We start from the raw sequence: 16665 nt of genomic DNA, 5'->3' as shown, positions 1-16665 counted from the left end.
AGCGAACGATTAGTTGCCCTCCGCTGGAGGGGAAAAGGTGATTTCTTTTTCCTCTGCTTTCTGCACCGCCACATAAACCCATTGTTCACTCTTAACCAATTCGCCTCTCTGAATCTTTCACATCTTATCTTCATTTTTTTTTCACATTTGCCTGTTTTTCTGGTTGATTTTCTGTACTTTCATCTTTTTAAACTTTTAATACCACCTGTCATTTACAGAACAGTTTTCCTTTCAACAGTAAAGTGCATTTATAAAGCTGTGTTGAAATAAAGAGTTAACATGGATGAAATGACTGTGTTATCTCTGCAGATCTCGACTCACTGGCATATTCCGCCATGTTTTGGATCTTCCTACTCCTAAAACTAATGCAGTGTTGGACTTTTCGCATGTTTGTATGAGGGACAATGACAATAGTATACTGGGGGGGCGTTCACTAACAGGCCAGAGAGGCACAGCATTGTCAAAAAACACTGATAAAGCTGACATATTTTGACATGTGGCCTATAAATTCATCCTAATTTAGCATTTAGCATATTCTACATGCAAACCAATTTTGAGGTGATCTTTGTGTCATTTTAGCCGGGTTGGACCATCCCCCTCCTGTGATCAGACAGGGTCCATCCAACCAGACTGTGCCTTTGGACAGCACAGTGGTCATGGACTGCCATACCACTGGATCTCCACGTCCCACAATCCACTGGAAGAAGGATGGCGTGGCGTTGCCTCCGGTGGACTCTCGCATGTCCATCACAGACAGCGGCGCCCTGGAGATCCGTTACGCCAAGGTCACTGACGCATTTTTGAATGAGAGGAAACTATTCTGTGAGTCAAGGCCTGTATTCTAACATCTTCCGTTCTTTCCCTCAGCACGTGGACACAGGCCTCTACACTTGTGCTGCCTCTAGTCCAAATGGAGAGGCCTCTTGGACTGCATACTTGAAAGTGGAAGGTTTGAAAAACGATTTTATCGTTGGCCTTCGACCTCATGCGTTATAGATAGACACCGTCACACATTCACACTTTCCAGCATATATTAATTTCTCCTCACAATTTAGTGCCAACGTTGCACTTAAGAAAAGCATTTCGCTTCAAGTAAAATAATAAATGTATTGCACAGCGTCTCCTGCTGGGTGTTTTTTTTTAGTTCATTGTTCTCTATGGTTATGGCTCTGGGGTGAAACAAAAAGGCATTCAGGAATCGTGTGGTGCTTGTTTTAATGGATCTGTGTGTTTGCCGGAGGGCAGCAGTTGGAGAAGTTGATTGGCAGGATGGGAAGAGACTTTGAGGGCGTAACATGACATTTGCAGACTGGGAGATGTGAAGATGTTGTTCAGGGTAGTGAAGAGTGATGCGGTGAGGCGCTCTGCAGTTTTTAGAAATCTCTGCAGAGCCTCCGTGTCCGCTGCAGAGATGCTCTTGTACATCACCAGGATGCCGTGAGACGCTCAACTGAGTGTTGTTGAAAAGTAGCTTTCTATCGCCACGCTGGTATTAAATGTCCAAATGAGGTCCCATGTGCTGAAGGTCCCAGGGAACTTAAAGCTTGCCACCCTATCCACTGCATTGCCATTCATGTATGGTGGCGTATCTACATCCTTCTTTTTCATCGTCAGTTTTGTGTTCTTTTCATTTTTTTTTTGTACCTTTACTGTAAGGTTGCTGCCTTTTCACCACACTCAGCCCTTGCACTTCCTCCCATTGGACAGACTCGTTGGGCTAGTTGATAGACTTCACTGTTGTAAAGTCACGTGTACATTTGATGATAGCGTTGGTCTGTTGTGGCTGTGTAGAATCCCGTGTACACAGGGAGTAAAGGAAGGGGCTCAGCATCCAGCCTTGTGGGATTCCTGTGCTATTCATCTGACTTTGGCTTGTTTGTCAAAAAGGACCCACAGACAAGAACATTTCTGTATCTCCTACCTGTAGGTTTTCCATCCCTGATGCACCTTGCTGCACTTGCCACTTGTGCATGTCATCTGAAAAGAAAGCAATAGTGTGCTTTAGGGGAAAGGTTTTTCCTCACTGCTAAACAAAGTCCTCCCTATCTGGATTCTGCCGTACTGTGAACTCCATGTGCTTACGTGGCCCACTAGCTCAGCAGCCTCGGCCAGTTTGGTGGGAATAAGTCGTGGATTGTGGCGGAAGCTAGCTCGTGCCTCGGCGATTTTGGTTGTGCTCTCTGGGGAGCTGTGGGAAAATGCAGCTTTCAGAATTTGAACTCATGGTGACAAGTTCTTGTCGACTGTGTTTAAAAATATGCCCAGGCGTGAGTGTCACTCGGTGAGAAGTAAACTAGCAGCACACTAATTAAAAAGCACCAATCGCTGGAGAGCCAAGCAGCTGCTGCGTGCAAGTGTGCCGCCATAAGTACAGCCATGTCGGTAGGGAGGTCAAATCAGACTTTTTCCCATTAATTTAGCTGGAGTCTTCCTGCTGGTGTGAGCGCCGACATTTGTCACACTTCACCACCCCATGTCTGGCTGTACAGTGGTGTTGCCAAAGTCAGCCAAGAGTAAAATGAAAACATGTTCCGATTGAGAAAAGCCTTCTGTGGCTGTGGCTTTTCCCCCTGGCCTTTGTCACAGCAAAACCTCTCTCACAACTCATCTTTCTTCATCAATAACATAATTCTGTGATTTGGTATGGAATCCAGTAAAACATAGGATGGACTTGAAATATTTTCTATCAGAGGAGAGATCTGAGCTACCCAGCTCCACTGCAAGTTAAGAGAAAACAACTTCTTTAATGCCCGTTTCCTTCTTCTCCCCCAGAATTCGGAGTTGTTCAGTCCAGCCAACCGGTAGACCCCAACCTGCTTCCAGCCGCTCCGTCCAAACCTGAGGTGACCGACATCAGCCGTACCTCCATCACGTTGGCATGGAAATCAAAACCCAGTCCCAGCGCAGAGCCAGCATCGTACCTTATTGAGGCATTCAGGTTGGAAACAAATATCCTGAATCTCAGGAAACACCAGCCGTCATTTGAAGGGACTAGCTTTGAGTCTTTCTCCTTTTTCTGTCTCTGTAGTTACACACTGGGCAGCAGATGGGTGACCCTGGCTGAGCACATAAAGAACCAGAGCTTTGTGGTGAAGAACCTGAAGCCGGCTACTGTCTACTTGTTTATGGTCAGAGCGGTGAATGCCTACGGCCTCAGCGACCCCAGTCCAATCTCCGACTCAGTGAGGACGCAGGGTCAGTGCTGCTGCTCTACTTCTTATTGAGTGGAACTGGAAGAGCAGAGCGGCATCTTTGTTTTATTTTTGAAAGCGTCGGGTCAGTGTCACCGCTTTATTTACTCTCTATTCATTTTGCAACTGCAGACAGCGTCTCCACCATGCCGGGGGTGGATCACCGGCACATTCAGAGGGAGCTGGGAAATGTGGTCATCCGCCTTCACACACCAACCGTCATTTCATCTTCTGCCGTCAGGGTGCAGTGGACGGTAAGGGCACCGCGGTGGTCCACACTGTTATTAACTTCCCCATATATTTATATAAACGTGGAAACTTTTTGAAAGAGAAGTGTACACTCTTGCCTGTAAACCCAGAGTGGATATTAATCGGTTGTGTAAGTCTGCCCTCTTTAAAATTGCCCTTTCTCTTAAAAGAAACAGGAAGAGGTGTTAGTTCAGTGATGAACGAGCAATCGTTGCTTGAGGAGTGCTCCAAGAAATCTAAATTCTTCCAAAAAGGGAAAAACACCTCAGATAGAAGTGGCTCCCGTTAAAGCTGGGCATTACACAAAGACTTATGTCACGCTGAAATTCCATTTGAATTTCTCTCTAAAACATTATTAAAACTAGCAGATAATAAATCAGCTGCATTAGAGGAGTGAATATGTGGTACGCTGCTTTCCACTTTGCTCTGCAGGAACCTCTCGAGGTATTCTCTCTCGTAATTATGCGCTATGAATGGAAAGTGGCTTGATTTTTACCAGAAGTCTGCTGAGGGGAAACTATTAATAACCTCATATTGTGGTTTACGGTGAGGTTTGGCAGATATGAGGAGATATTAATGCGCATCAGACTGAAGGCCAAGGGAATGAACGAGTTTATCCCAATATATCAGCAGGATGTTCACACACGCACACATGCACACACTCACACACGATTATCCTCCAACCGCCATATACAGCTGGGAGTTGCGTGCAAAGGCGGACGGTGAAGCTCAGACCCTGATTTAATACCAGATTGTCTGTTTTCATCTCGGTCATTTGACCTGACATTTACGCCGCATCCCTCCGCCCTCTGCCTCTGCCAGGTGGAGCAGCAGTCGCCGTACGTGCAGGGCTTCAAGGTGCTGTACCGGCCCTCGGCCGACCACGGCCAGCCTGAGGGACAGTGGAGCGTCAGGGACGTGCGCGCCCTGCGGGAGGAGGGGGTGGTGATCGGTCAGCTGCGGAGAGCCTGCGTGTATGAGTTCAAAGTGCGCCCCTTCTTTGACGAGTTCCAGGGAAGCGACAGCGAGGTGATGGTGGCGCGGACGCTGGAGGAAGGTAAGTCCGCCTCAAACGATGAATCCTCGTTGCGTGCGTCCCCCAGATGTTTGCGGCAAACTGAAATCTTACGCCCTCCAACTGCATTCGACTTGAAGCGAATGCATCTTCCAATAACTCGCCCTTACTGCTCTCTCTGTGAGACTCTGCAGGCCAGATGATGGATATCAGTGAGGACAGAGACACCTTCTCCCGTATCTCGGATGTGGTGAGGCAGCCGGCGTTTATCGCCGGCATTGGCGCCCCCTGCTGGTTGGTGCTCATGATATTCAGCGTGTGGCTTTACCGGCACCGCAAGAAGAGGAGCAACCACAGCAGCACCTACACCGGCATCCGCAAAGGTGCGTGTTTCTCTGTTAGGTAGAGGTGTGCATTGTTCATGTTCAGGAAGTGTGAAGAAAAACTAAACTAAACTAAAAACAAAAAAAAACAAACATCAGGTCTATTACAATATTTGTCAGAATCTCAAGTTGGACTCCTTAGAACTGATCTCATCATGTTCTCCATTACTTCTTGAAGTTTCCAGTTTGAGTGTCTCTCTTTGATCATGAGCAGAGAAATCAAAGAACACGCTGTATCCACCTCAGTCTCACCCCAGAACTCGTTTCAAACCTGTGGGTCGATCTCAGGCTGATCAAGTCAGGAGCTTCATTAACATCTTAATGATACTTAACTAAAAGGCTGGTTATGAAAATAAAATGAAGAAAAGCAAAATAGATCGGACAAATAACAATGAAGGCATTTTATTGCACTAGCCTGACTTGTCATTTTCAAATTTATGAAGCCTCAACCATTTGCACTTAAAACCTTCGAAACATTCAAAATGAAATGGCTACTCCCTCTAAGGCACAACTTGGCACCATCAGGCGTTGCTGCTAGTAAGGCATCCTTATGCAAAAACTTTCATGACAAGCTACAGTGGAAAGAAACAACACATAATCTTTCTCTGATCTTCAGATTACAAAATCAGATTGGACCTCAGAATACATGTTCCTGCCTCTTCTGGAGTTATATTATTCACTGCAGTCATTTCACCCTGTTTGAAACTATACCACCTTCATTGTTGCTGATACCAGACCTGCCTGTCACTTCCTCACCTCCACTGAGGTCTGCACCAATCACCACCTCTGGGGAAACCCTGCATCGCTCGGTCTGACTCCCTCTGCAGTTTCTCCCGCATCTGACCTCTGGCGCATGACCGCTAGCGACACTGAACATCGCACCTTCGATTTCAGGCCTCAGACCCATCACTCTCCAGAGCACTCCAAACAAGCTCCTCCTTCAAAATGACTGCCTCTCCAGATCCCTTCCAATCCAAACTCAGATACACAGTGGGACAAAATTTAAAACTTGGACAAAATCACGGGGCAACATTATTCAAAAAAATCTTCCTTCAGATTTAAAAGTGAATCTTTTTATGGACCCAAACAAGTTTTGCTTCACCACTGAATATTGAACAAGCAAAGCTTAATACTATATAATAAATTACTTCATATTGCACACACACTAAATTGAATTAAAAACAAAAAAAACTATTGAAGAAGAAATGTGAATAAAAATCGTATGCCTCTTTTTATTTGCAGCCTTCTGATTTAAATTCCGACAGTAACCTTTTTCCACAGAATACTGACAACAGAGGAGAGGGTATTGATTGGGCCTCTCCTGATTTATGCATCAAAATACCAGCAGAGCATTCTGGGATTTGTAGTATTAGCAGTACATGTGCTGTATAATACCAGCGGGCCAGCTATAGTAATTATTTGGTATTGCCTCGCAGGTTTGGCACCCATTGGCCTTGAATGCCCAGCTACCTCCTCTGAATCACGCCTCTGTAAGACTGCTGCTGCAAAATATCTTGTGTCTTTGGAGAAAACAGATCAGGCAGAACAGGAACTAAAATGAGGCTGAAATGAGAATCGCAATTCTGCCTTCCGAGCTGCAAGTTTGAAGCGGCAACAAAATTTCCCTTTGACTTTCAGTCTTCTTCATCTCGGGGACATTCAAAAGAGATTTTCAACAAGGGTGACAAGCGCGCCACATCAAAAGGGTGAAAAATACTGTGGAATAATCTTGCCTCGACACAAACACTGTAAGAAGACGCACACAGTCAAAGGCTGACCTTTCTGCCGCTCATTTGTCGAGTGTCATTTTCTCCTCTCGGCTCACAGCCACAAACCTGTCAACCTGCCATTACCATGTCTTGCTGCTACAATACAGCTGTGATTTTTCCGAACCTCCCGCTCTGACTGCCAGTCACCCCCATTAACCCTCAGCCGGGCACTCGTGTCAGAGCTGTCAGCGGGAAGGGAAAAAAGGAAGACGTGGGTTTTAATGTTTGTACACATAAGTTTTTTTTTCCCCACACGCAGAAGATCAGAACAAAGCAACAGTGTTCAGTTACTAATATTCATTTGAATACCCAATACTATGCAGGGTAGACTTTACTAACCTCTGTCACCGTTTTGTCCAATGAACTCACCAGAAATCATCTTCATCCTCAACTCCTCTTTTGTGATGTCACAAAGGTTGCTTTTGTCTCTAGCCTCCAACATGCCTTGCTTTGTTTCCAATTGTGTGGCAGGCCGTAAACAGAATGCTATATAGGTCTTTTTCTGGAGGCCGAGCAAGAATTTTTAGCATTTAGTTCTTAATATTTTTGTGTATAAGTCGAACAGGGATTGTAAAACAACAATGCAACTATATTATGGGAACTTAATAAAAAGCGAGTATGTGAACCAAATTTGATGATCTCTTCCTGCCTGTTTCCTCGTTCTTACAGTCCCGTCATTCACTTTCACGCCGACAGGTATGTACACCATTTTCCATCTGCCTGCCTCTGTGATATTTTATGTATTTGGCAAGTGAATTATTAAAGAGTTTGATATTTTGTTCGCCTCCGACCGCGACGGAAATCAGATCACATCCTTTGATGCTTCTTTGAGATGTCATGTGTTGGATTCGGGGTTGTTGTTGTTTTTGGTTCAAGGGGAAATGGAAAGGTGGAGATACACAGCTAAAAAAGATGGTATGGAAACAAAAGGGGGGGGGGGTGCAATGTCTCTTGCACAGGCTTTGAAGAATGGGAAAAAAAAATCAAAAGACTTCTAATTAATCAAAATACAAAAGAGTGGGAATACAGTGTGTTAATTGTACTTATATTTACATATACATTATTGTGTAGGTAGGTGTGTGAGTCACTAAATACGAGATCACACTGGCTATTAAAAGGAAAGCATTTGTTTTTGCATAATCATGCCAATAGATTCGCAAAGCATCTGCTCCCAGGTTTGATCACAGTGGAAGAAATAGAAAAGAAATATGGCGCACAGTCTGCGTAACCAACCCTCCCTCCACCAACCCCCTCTTTGTTTGATGGTGGAAGAGAAAGTGTCTGAAACAAGTTACGCTGCGACGGGTAAAAGGCACAGGCAATTATTTGTGCTGCCTCCGTGCACATTAAAACCCCGCCGAGCCAGACTTTGTGCCCCGTCGATTGAAACGGGTATTGAAGAGAGTCTAGACTTGACTTAAGAGCTGTTTCATGGCGTCACTCTGTGCCTTTGGCACTTCCTCTTTCTGACAGCTCATCAAGGTTTAATGTTTTTCTCTGTCTCTCTGCAGTCGCGTATCAAAGGGGAGACTCTGGATGTAGCGCTGGCAGGTGAGCGATATTTTTTATTTCTCCTCTGTTATCGGGAAAAAAAGAAAGAAAGGCCGACAGTAGATATGCACTTGCCTCGATCAGACACTAGGGGGAGGTGTGTTGCCACCTCAAAAGCTGAGCCGTCTCAGCGTCCTCGTGCTCCTTCTCCCAGAGAAGAAAGAGGGGATTGTGGAGGTGAGTTGGAGCAGGTGTGATTGACAGCCGCGTGTCCTTCCTCGATGCAGACCCGGCCTCCTCAGTGTGGGTGAGCCTCACAACCAGCTGTGGCTGCCAGACAACTGGCCAAACGCGTGTGCCAATCACAAGGACTGTGGCATCAGCAGCTGCTGCAACAATGGCAACGGCACCAGTGACAGCAACATGACAACGTACAGCCGCCCAGGTGAGTGCAGTAATGAGTCGGCGAGGCGTCCCTGAGAACGCTGCGCGCTGGCGCTGACGCTGCGCGTCTTTTCCCGCCATCCATCACAGCCGACTGCATCGCCAACTACGGCAGCCACGGCGAGAACAAGCAGCAGGGCTCCGAGGCTGCCATCTACAGCGACGTCAACCTCTCCAACAAGCTCAACGAGATGAAGATGTTCCCTGGCTCCGGCCTGTGCTACGCCAGCCCCAGCGGCGACTCGGCCACCTATGAGCCCATCCCTTACGCCACCACGCAGCTCATCCAGGCCAACATCAAGAACAAGGCAGGTGGTGGCGGTGCTGCCGCGGCCGAACCTCTGGACCTGCCGTGTTGGAACCAGCCTCCCAACTTGCCCCCCATCCCGAAGGAGATGGCAGCGCTGATGCAGTACAACATCATGGAGCAAAACGGGCTCAATAAAGGTGAAGGTTGCAGTTATTTGGCACTGCCTGAATTGTAAAGAAGCGCGCTGATGAAAAACTTTGCCTTGGCAGATCATCTGCAGGGGAGCGAAGGCGCGCTCCATCCCAAAACTCTCCCCTACAACCACGGCACGGGAGGCTCGCACAACAGCTCAGACAGAGGCAGCAACAGCACCTCAGGTGAGGCCGGCAGCAGCAGCAGCAGCCGTGCATTCTAAACATGTGAGCCATACATCCACCATTACCTTGATGTTTCCCTCCCGACCTTCTCTTTTCTCAGGCAGCCAAAATCAAAGGAAGCCAACTCGGGCCCCAAAGATCCCAAAACATACCACGGTAACCTGGGGAGAACGCCAGTCTCCTCCTCCTCCTCATGCCAATGCCAGAGACTGTGATGAATACAGCGTGCCTTTGGATAAAAGGTGAGGGGGATGTGGGGGTTTCTGACGGGGGTGCAGGGATGTGCAGCGATTTCAGCAGTGGCTGCGTTCCAGGGTGAGGCTAAAAAGAACTGAACTTTTGCTCATTTCCCACCAAACATCGGACCCTGTCAACTCTCCTCCTGTGTCACTGGATCTCCGTAATCAAAACTGCAGGCTTATGCTAGGTTCTAATCTGCCGTGCGACTAATTAACCTTGCACGGGAGCCTCAGAAAGCATTTTCAGTCAGTCAGCCAGTCTGAAAACTAGACTGGATTCCATGAGCAGCTGCCTTTTTTTCTTCCTTTCTTTCTTTTTTTTTTTTTTTGCTGTGACAAAACAAGCGACAGCTGCTAGCTGCCCTCGGAAAGTCACAATAAGGGAGGCAGAGAAGAAATGGAGGAAGCGACGGCGAGCTTAGCTGCTGCTAAAGAGATTAGTGAGGACGCTGCAGTCGTGGTGGTTTTATCACAAATGGACGGCGGCTAACAGTGAGATGTAACAAAAAAAATGAAAGGCTTTTCAAGGGGATGATGATGATGATGATGATGATGATGATGATGATAATAATAATATTTACACCTTCCTGGAGACTGGTTTAGGCAAGTGTTCAGTTAATGATGTGATGTTCACCAGTGTTCTGAGTCTTTTGAACAACTCTTGAACAAAGTAAACTGAGTTGGGGTAAATAAAAACAAAACAATAAAACAATAGAACCAAAACAATGAGCCATTATTTTGATTCTTGCCTCTCAGAAATGAATGGAGCCATGAGATTCGGTTCCCTTAAAAAGGGCCGATAATCCCATCACGATCAGTTAAGACCAGCAGTGCATAGTGCAGCAAGAACCAACTAGAAGCCCAATACTGGGCTGCTAGCAGTGACAAATATAATTGGATCATTTGAATCTTCTCTTCTCTCTCTGCAGTTTTCGCCCAGAGCAGAGAATAGAGAGCTGCCCTGCTCCACCAGTCAGAGGCGCAGTCTCATCCCCAACACACCCACCCTTCACACCACCGCAGGGTGAGCTGAGCAACGGCCTGCAGGACGAAACTGAGCAGCTCAGGTAACCACATTAAACCTCACTAGCACAGGACTTTTCTTTTTTCTGTGCCTTCCTGCAGCCAGACTGCAACATTATTATTTTTCTTTTAGTGTATCTTTCAGCCAACACACCACCAGCAACCTGAGCCCGCTTTCCCCAACGCACACCTACAGCTCCATACAGCACGATGAGGAGGAAGAAGATGAGGATGAAGAGGAAGTAGACGAGGAGGAGGAGTTGAGGGTGGATGAGGAGGGGGAGGAGGAGGAGGATGGGGAAATGGACGCGCAGCTCGCGGGAAATCGCTACGGCCGACAGCAGAGCGGGAACAAGCGCAAGGCCCAGCTGCACCCCTCGCAACACAAGCTGCTCCTGCATGGCCTGGAGCAGACCTCGGCCGCCTCCAGCACGGGGGATCTGGACAGGTCAGTGGCAGGGTCCATGGTGAACAGCTGGGGCTCAGCGTCCGAGGACAACATCTCGTCAGGCAGGTCCAGTGTTGTCAGCACCTCGGAAGGGTCATTCTTTACAGACGGCGACTTCAACCAGGCGGTGGCCTCGTCGCGGGACATCATGGGCCTGCGTATGTGCAGACACCCCGAGGAATCAGGTTAGGAGGAATTTCACTGCACTGATACAGATTAGTTAAATCAGAGCTGTTGGCTCTGGGGGGCGGGGCTTGATATGCAGGAGCACTGGGTGGAGGGGGCGCTCGGTTTTTTGGGGGGGTTGGTGTTCAGTCAAGGATGGGAGCGGCTTGAAATGTATCATGGAGGCCTCGCTGGTCGATGACATCACTGTGTTTCGACTCCAGCCGATCGAGTCACCTCGTGGAATTGCAACATTTTACCCTGTGGCACTGATTGGAACATGGCACAGAAATGGGCAGTTAAAAGGGAAAAGCAGGCGAGGCAGGAATTAAAAACATACGCACACACACACACACACACACACACACACACACACACACACACACACACAACAATACCAACAGGCGCTAGCACTATAGCTAGCCAAAAATCGCAGTTGGATAGTCAAATGCTGAATGAAGATAAATGAGCAAGGGTCTTTGGCAGACATGCAAATAAAAACAAATGTTGCCTGCTGCAAAACATGAATTGTGGTTTGCACTAAGGCAATTTAGGTTTTTTGGAAATAATACGATAATGTCGAGGGTTCAAAAAAAACAAAATTACAAAGCTGCAGAGACGAGTGTAATGCTGCAGACCTGCATAATCAAGAAAAACCCTGTTGTCTTCACTTTTTTAAAGGTAAAAATAGGTAAAAGGGAATGATGTCATTTGTTCAAGCTGAACATGTGACCATACAGTTTCTTTGGGTGGAGTAGGTGGGGACGGGGGTTAAGCAAAATAACATGACACAGATTCAAATAAGCCACATGCAAGACACTCCCTTCAGTTTTAGGTCACAAAATAACCCAATTTACACAAAGCCATTGCTGTTTTGTTTCTATGGGCAATGGTGAACAACTCACCCTTGTTCTCCACGTGAAGGAATCACTTTTTCTTTTCAACTAGCAGCAACGTTGCTGCTAGTTGCAGTTAACTGCAGTTAACTGCACCACAGACTCAACTGATATCTGTGTAAGGTTCATCAACACCTCGTGCAATCAGACTCTGTGGTTCCAGCCACAGGGATGTTCTGTCGAAACATCTAAACATTTTTTTTTGTTGTGTGAATATGGTGACAAAAGTCCAGCCTGAACTGACTCCAGACTTTTAAAGTGCAGCTAGTTGAGTTTAACAGGTGGCAGGTGTGCAAAGCTAATGAGGAGATTGTGACAACTGAGCCAATCTAAACTAAGGCAGTGGTCGAACTGCATGGTGGAAACATTTTCCAGTTTTTATAGGTTGAGAGAAATATGTGTAAGACACACTGCCAAGTCATTCTTTCACACAATGGTTCTTCATCATAGAGATTCTAATGTAACTGAATCTTAAAGGTCAATAAAATATACATACAAATCTGGCCGCAGTGAATTAGATGCTGTAGAAATACAATTGTGCACGAATGCAATCTATCATTTTATTTCCACCTCAAAAATGATGACCTTCAGTTGCAACATCAAACCTTATGGAAACTGCTTAATATTCCTCCTTCTTCATCCCCCCTTTTTTTTTTTTAAGTCACAGCTCTCTGGTGTATTTTGCAATAATATAACACTGAACCTCTTTTTTTTAATTACTTCTCTGTCATTTTAAGCACTCAGTGGGGACGCTGGGCGAAGCCAGAGGGAGTTAGTTTGTTTAATTGCATAATTTTGTCTTGTTTAATCTTTGCATTTAAAATCATATCATATATGATACAAAATAATTAAACCAAATGACCCCCCCATTACTGCTAATGATATAAATCATGATACTAATGCAGATGCTTTAAGATGATCCTGGTCCTCGCTGTCAGTTCAAACCCAGCATGGTTTTGCAGAACATTTTCCTGATGTGGTGCTAATTGTGACGGTTCCAGGGCGAAGGCTGCCGCGGCCCAGCAGCCCGATGTCCACGGACAGCAACATGAGTCCCGCACTGACGCACAAACGGCCCAGGAGGCACAAACAGAACCAGTACGGCGAACTGGACTACCAACCCAGAGATGCGTTCAATGACGGTAAAGTCCACCGCGTGAATGACAAGTACGGACTCTCTCGCGTTTCCCCTCCCTCTTGCACTGATGCCCCGTCATGCGCTGCCTCCGCAGACTCGTGCACGCCCCTGAGTTTCTCTGGCCAGGCGCCGCCGCTCGACGACTACAAAGTGAGGGGAGCCACGCTGCCGCGGATGGGCTCTGGGGAGGCGCGGGGTCGACGGGGCAGCACGGGGATGCAGAGGGTCAAAGAGGCCGAGAGTGAGCAGAGGGAGAGCCAGGACAAGCACAAGAATCCACAAGGAGCGAAAGGGAGCAGCAGAAGCCGACAGCACTCAGGTAGCCAGCGGAGGGAGTTTTGTCTCAGTTGATTTGTCGAGACCGACTGCTTGAGTGCAATGATTTTCCTGTCTTCCTGCCAGAATTTGGGGACGTCTTCCTGTATAGTCGCCCGTCCTTCCCATCGGGCCACCCTCAAAGGGAGGCCGATGGCGCGGGTTCATCGGGCCTGATGCCGTGTGGAGACTCAAGGACCAAACAGAAATGACGAGCGGAAGAGGTACGTTTTCTACCGAGTTGGCACCAGCGGCGATGGTAGTATTGCATTCTGCTGTTTAGCATTACACTGTATGAAAAGAGAAGTAGTAGCAGTAGGAGAAGAAGCAGTAGTAGTAATAGTAGCAGTACTTGTCGAAGTAGCACCATTTGTAGCAGTACTAGTAGTTGTGGTACCAGTATGGTTGGTTGGCGAAGGGTTGGCGGTTCAAATCCCGCCTTCAACTGTCCTGCTTACCAGATAAATAATGCATCAAGACAAACCATACTCATGTAAAGAACCACGACCAAAAGCCCACAGTAACTTATGGTACAGCAAGTGGTGTATTTTACAAACTTACGTTCTCGTGACCCAAGGAGTTCCAGTGAGACCCAGAGCCTCTGAGAGCTCTAGTGTTGTTTGTGAAAGGTTGGATTGATGCTGCTCTGCACCATGTACAATTCATGGAGAAATTCATACAAACTGTCTGATGATAATGATGATGTTAATTGTTGCTTTAAACAGATATAGAATGAAGTATTCAAGAAATGAGCAATTTGCAGGTTAGCAAGCACGGACCATGAGGAACTATTGTGATGGAAACATCCAGGAAGACGCACAGGTCAGCGTCAGGGTTAATTTAACAAAAGCGTTCCCATAAAACATCTGCTCATTACCGCTGATCAAAAAAATAAATAAATACCTTTATCACAGTAATGCGATCTAAAACGACACCTAATGTGATCAGCATTGACTACAGTAGAACTCACCATCACCTGGTGGCTGTCTTGGCTTGTATCTTGCACTGAAAATCAAATGAGGACAAGAATCAGGGTGAAATCCTGACAAAGAAGATGGTGTCACACCATTGAAGGCCTAGACCATGAAATAACTCAACATTAGCCTAACACGGGGCTTTGTTTCATTGTTCGTTAACACGGATCCCTGTTAGACAGTGCACAAAGTGACAGCTTGTCTTCCTGGGGTCCGAGACCACAAAACATCTTATCCGCATAACGCACGATCAGGCTACGCCTCAGTCGGGAGCAGCAACACAATTGCTTCACACACCACACACACATTTAGACCGATTAGGGCCAAAGTCCCTCAGTGTTCAGGAGGGCAAATCGGGCTCACAATCAGGCTCATAATTCATTTAAATTAATTTCAGGCACATTACATAACGGACAGATAAATTATGGGCTGTAATTTGCCTCCAATTTGGTTGATAGAATACCCCTAGAACTTTTTAAATTTCACAATGCACTGCAACGCAGTTCAGCAGTGATGATTGAAGGGCGTTTGGGTTCAAGTGGAGAAATGTGATGCGATCTTGTTTCCCTGCAGTTCCCGGAGAGCTGAGAAGAGACGCAAGCACACGATGGAAGCTCCCGCTGCTGCTTCAGACAAAAGACTATGACCTTAACCACATGGAGGGTGGGTGGGGGAGGGGGTTAAAACAAACAAAAAAAGACCGCACAGTTCATGCTATTGTTTTCTACTTCAAGTTTCTCATTAGATGTTTGAGCAAAAAGAAAAGAAAAGAAAAGAAAAGAAAAGGAAAAAAATGGGAAAAAGCTCTCCATTTCAGTCTGGTGCTTTAGTTCCATGCACTGTTCACTGTTTTTGCTAAGTGGGGGGAGCAGCTTCCAGAAGCCCAAAGCGCTGCCGGCTGCTCGGGAGAGGAAGACGAATGCACACGGCGCCGACGGGACTGCGACGCTGCGAGGCGCGACCCGGCCACGCACCAGCTTTGCCCGTCAGACGTCATTGTTCTTATTTTTCACTGTAACTGTCGCTCAGCATCGCCAGCCACCTTGTAAATCCTCGGAAAACTGTTTACTGCCATAGAAGTGCTTCAGATTTTATAATGACAGTGTTAATGTTTTATAAGTGATGTACATCTTTTGTCTTTGTATTATTTGTCCTACCTTGGTTACGAAAGCACAATCACCTAATTTTATTTGAAGTCATTATTATGATTACAATGATGATGATGATGATGATGATGATGATGATGATGATGGGGGGAATATCTGTCTCGTTAATGGTTTCAGCAGCTCTCTACCGGCTGAGAAGATGATTGTTAAACGTGGTTGTGAATTCCGTTGCATATATTTGCGCTTTCATCCAGATTCCATTCTGACTATCTGTTGTTGTACTAAGAGACTTGCATGCAGATTCACATGTACAATGTTTTTACCGGACATCTTGACTGGCTTTTTGTCCGAGCTTTGGGACAACCCAAGAACATGGTTATGGACTGGTTCCATTTACTGTTTTTCTACATTGAGTCCTCTTCATTTACTCCTGTGTTTCCCTTGACTTTGGACATAACTTGAAGAGTAAGGCTGGACAATATGCTTAATTCAAAACAATACACTTGATAAACCCTTAAATCAGGAATAGCAATCATCTCAACTGAAGTGTGTTTGCCTAAAAAGTCAGCAGTACAAACAAAAAACCGTTAAAAAATATTTTAAGCACATTAGAAGAAACAGGAAAAAGAAGTAAATAATATCAGGCACTAATGTATGAAGAATATATGTATATGTTTATTTATAGTAAAACTAAATATACATTGTTTTATAGATTTTTTGGTCATATTTTCCAGCCCTATTCTGTAAGTTATAGATGGAACTAATATGTCATTCTAAATTCACTGAAAAAAAACCCTGAAATAAAAATTGCTGTTCAAAACGAAAATATCTTCATATCATTTATTGTGTATCATATGGATTCACTGCAGCTACTCACAGAAGTGAGTGAGAGTAATGTTTTTCAGAGACCAGAAACTTTCCATAAAATGGGGTGAATTTATAGCTCACTCTTGAACATTCACCTTTGAATTAAGAAAATGTTTTGAATTAAACTTACAAGTTAAAAAGTTTTATGGAAATGTGCTAATAATATATATTCTTTTTGTTAGAAGTGGTTGTGCTTCCATTATTATTATTATTATTATAACTCCCCCCTTGAACTGCCACCTTATCGTGGTGGGGGACGGGACAGACTAAGAGCAGTTCACAAACCCCTATGAATAATAACAATGAAAGGACCGTGACGTCGCCC

General features: G+C 45.8%; 1 protein-coding gene across 3 annotated transcripts in view; it reads left to right on the top strand.

Annotated features, from left to right (window-relative positions):
* LOC142884566 (roundabout homolog 1-like) overlaps positions 1-16293 on the top strand; it is a 95377-nt gene extending 79084 nt beyond the window's left edge. For 2 of the 3 annotated variants that reach the window (XM_076020289.1, XM_076020291.1), the window contains 19 exons: positions 580-785; positions 868-949; positions 2773-2938; positions 3029-3195; positions 3324-3445; positions 4263-4497; positions 4641-4838; positions 7277-7303; positions 8119-8158; positions 8386-8543; positions 8633-8989; positions 9062-9169; positions 9270-9411; positions 10338-10475; positions 10565-11064; positions 12942-13082; positions 13173-13397; positions 13481-13617; positions 14941-16293. In XM_076020289.1, coding sequence (XP_075876404.1) covers positions 580-785; positions 868-949; positions 2773-2938; positions 3029-3195; positions 3324-3445; positions 4263-4497; positions 4641-4838; positions 7277-7303; positions 8119-8158; positions 8386-8543; positions 8633-8989; positions 9062-9169; positions 9270-9411; positions 10338-10475; positions 10565-11064; positions 12942-13082; positions 13173-13397; positions 13481-13605 — 3137 coding nt within the window. In that variant the 3' untranslated portion in view covers positions 13606-13617; positions 14941-16293. The remainder of the gene's footprint in view (positions 1-579; positions 786-867; positions 950-2772; positions 2939-3028; positions 3196-3323; positions 3446-4262; positions 4498-4640; positions 4839-7276; positions 7304-8118; positions 8159-8385; positions 8544-8632; positions 8990-9061; positions 9170-9269; positions 9412-10337; positions 10476-10564; positions 11065-12941; positions 13083-13172; positions 13398-13480; positions 13618-14940) is intronic. The other variant, XM_076020290.1, reaches the window with a different exon arrangement.
* The last annotated feature ends 372 nt before the right edge of the window (positions 16294-16665 follow it).

The sequence above is a fragment of the Nelusetta ayraudi genome, unplaced genomic scaffold (genome assembly GCF_046127955.1).
Source record: "Nelusetta ayraudi isolate G7.1 ecotype Tasmania unplaced genomic scaffold, CSIRO-AGI_Nayr_v1 ptg000011l, whole genome shotgun sequence".
Lineage (NCBI taxonomy): Eukaryota > Metazoa > Chordata > Actinopteri > Tetraodontiformes > Monacanthidae > Nelusetta > Nelusetta ayraudi.
Note: the sequence above shows the minus strand (reverse complement) of the source record. Positions and strands in the feature narration are given on the sequence as shown.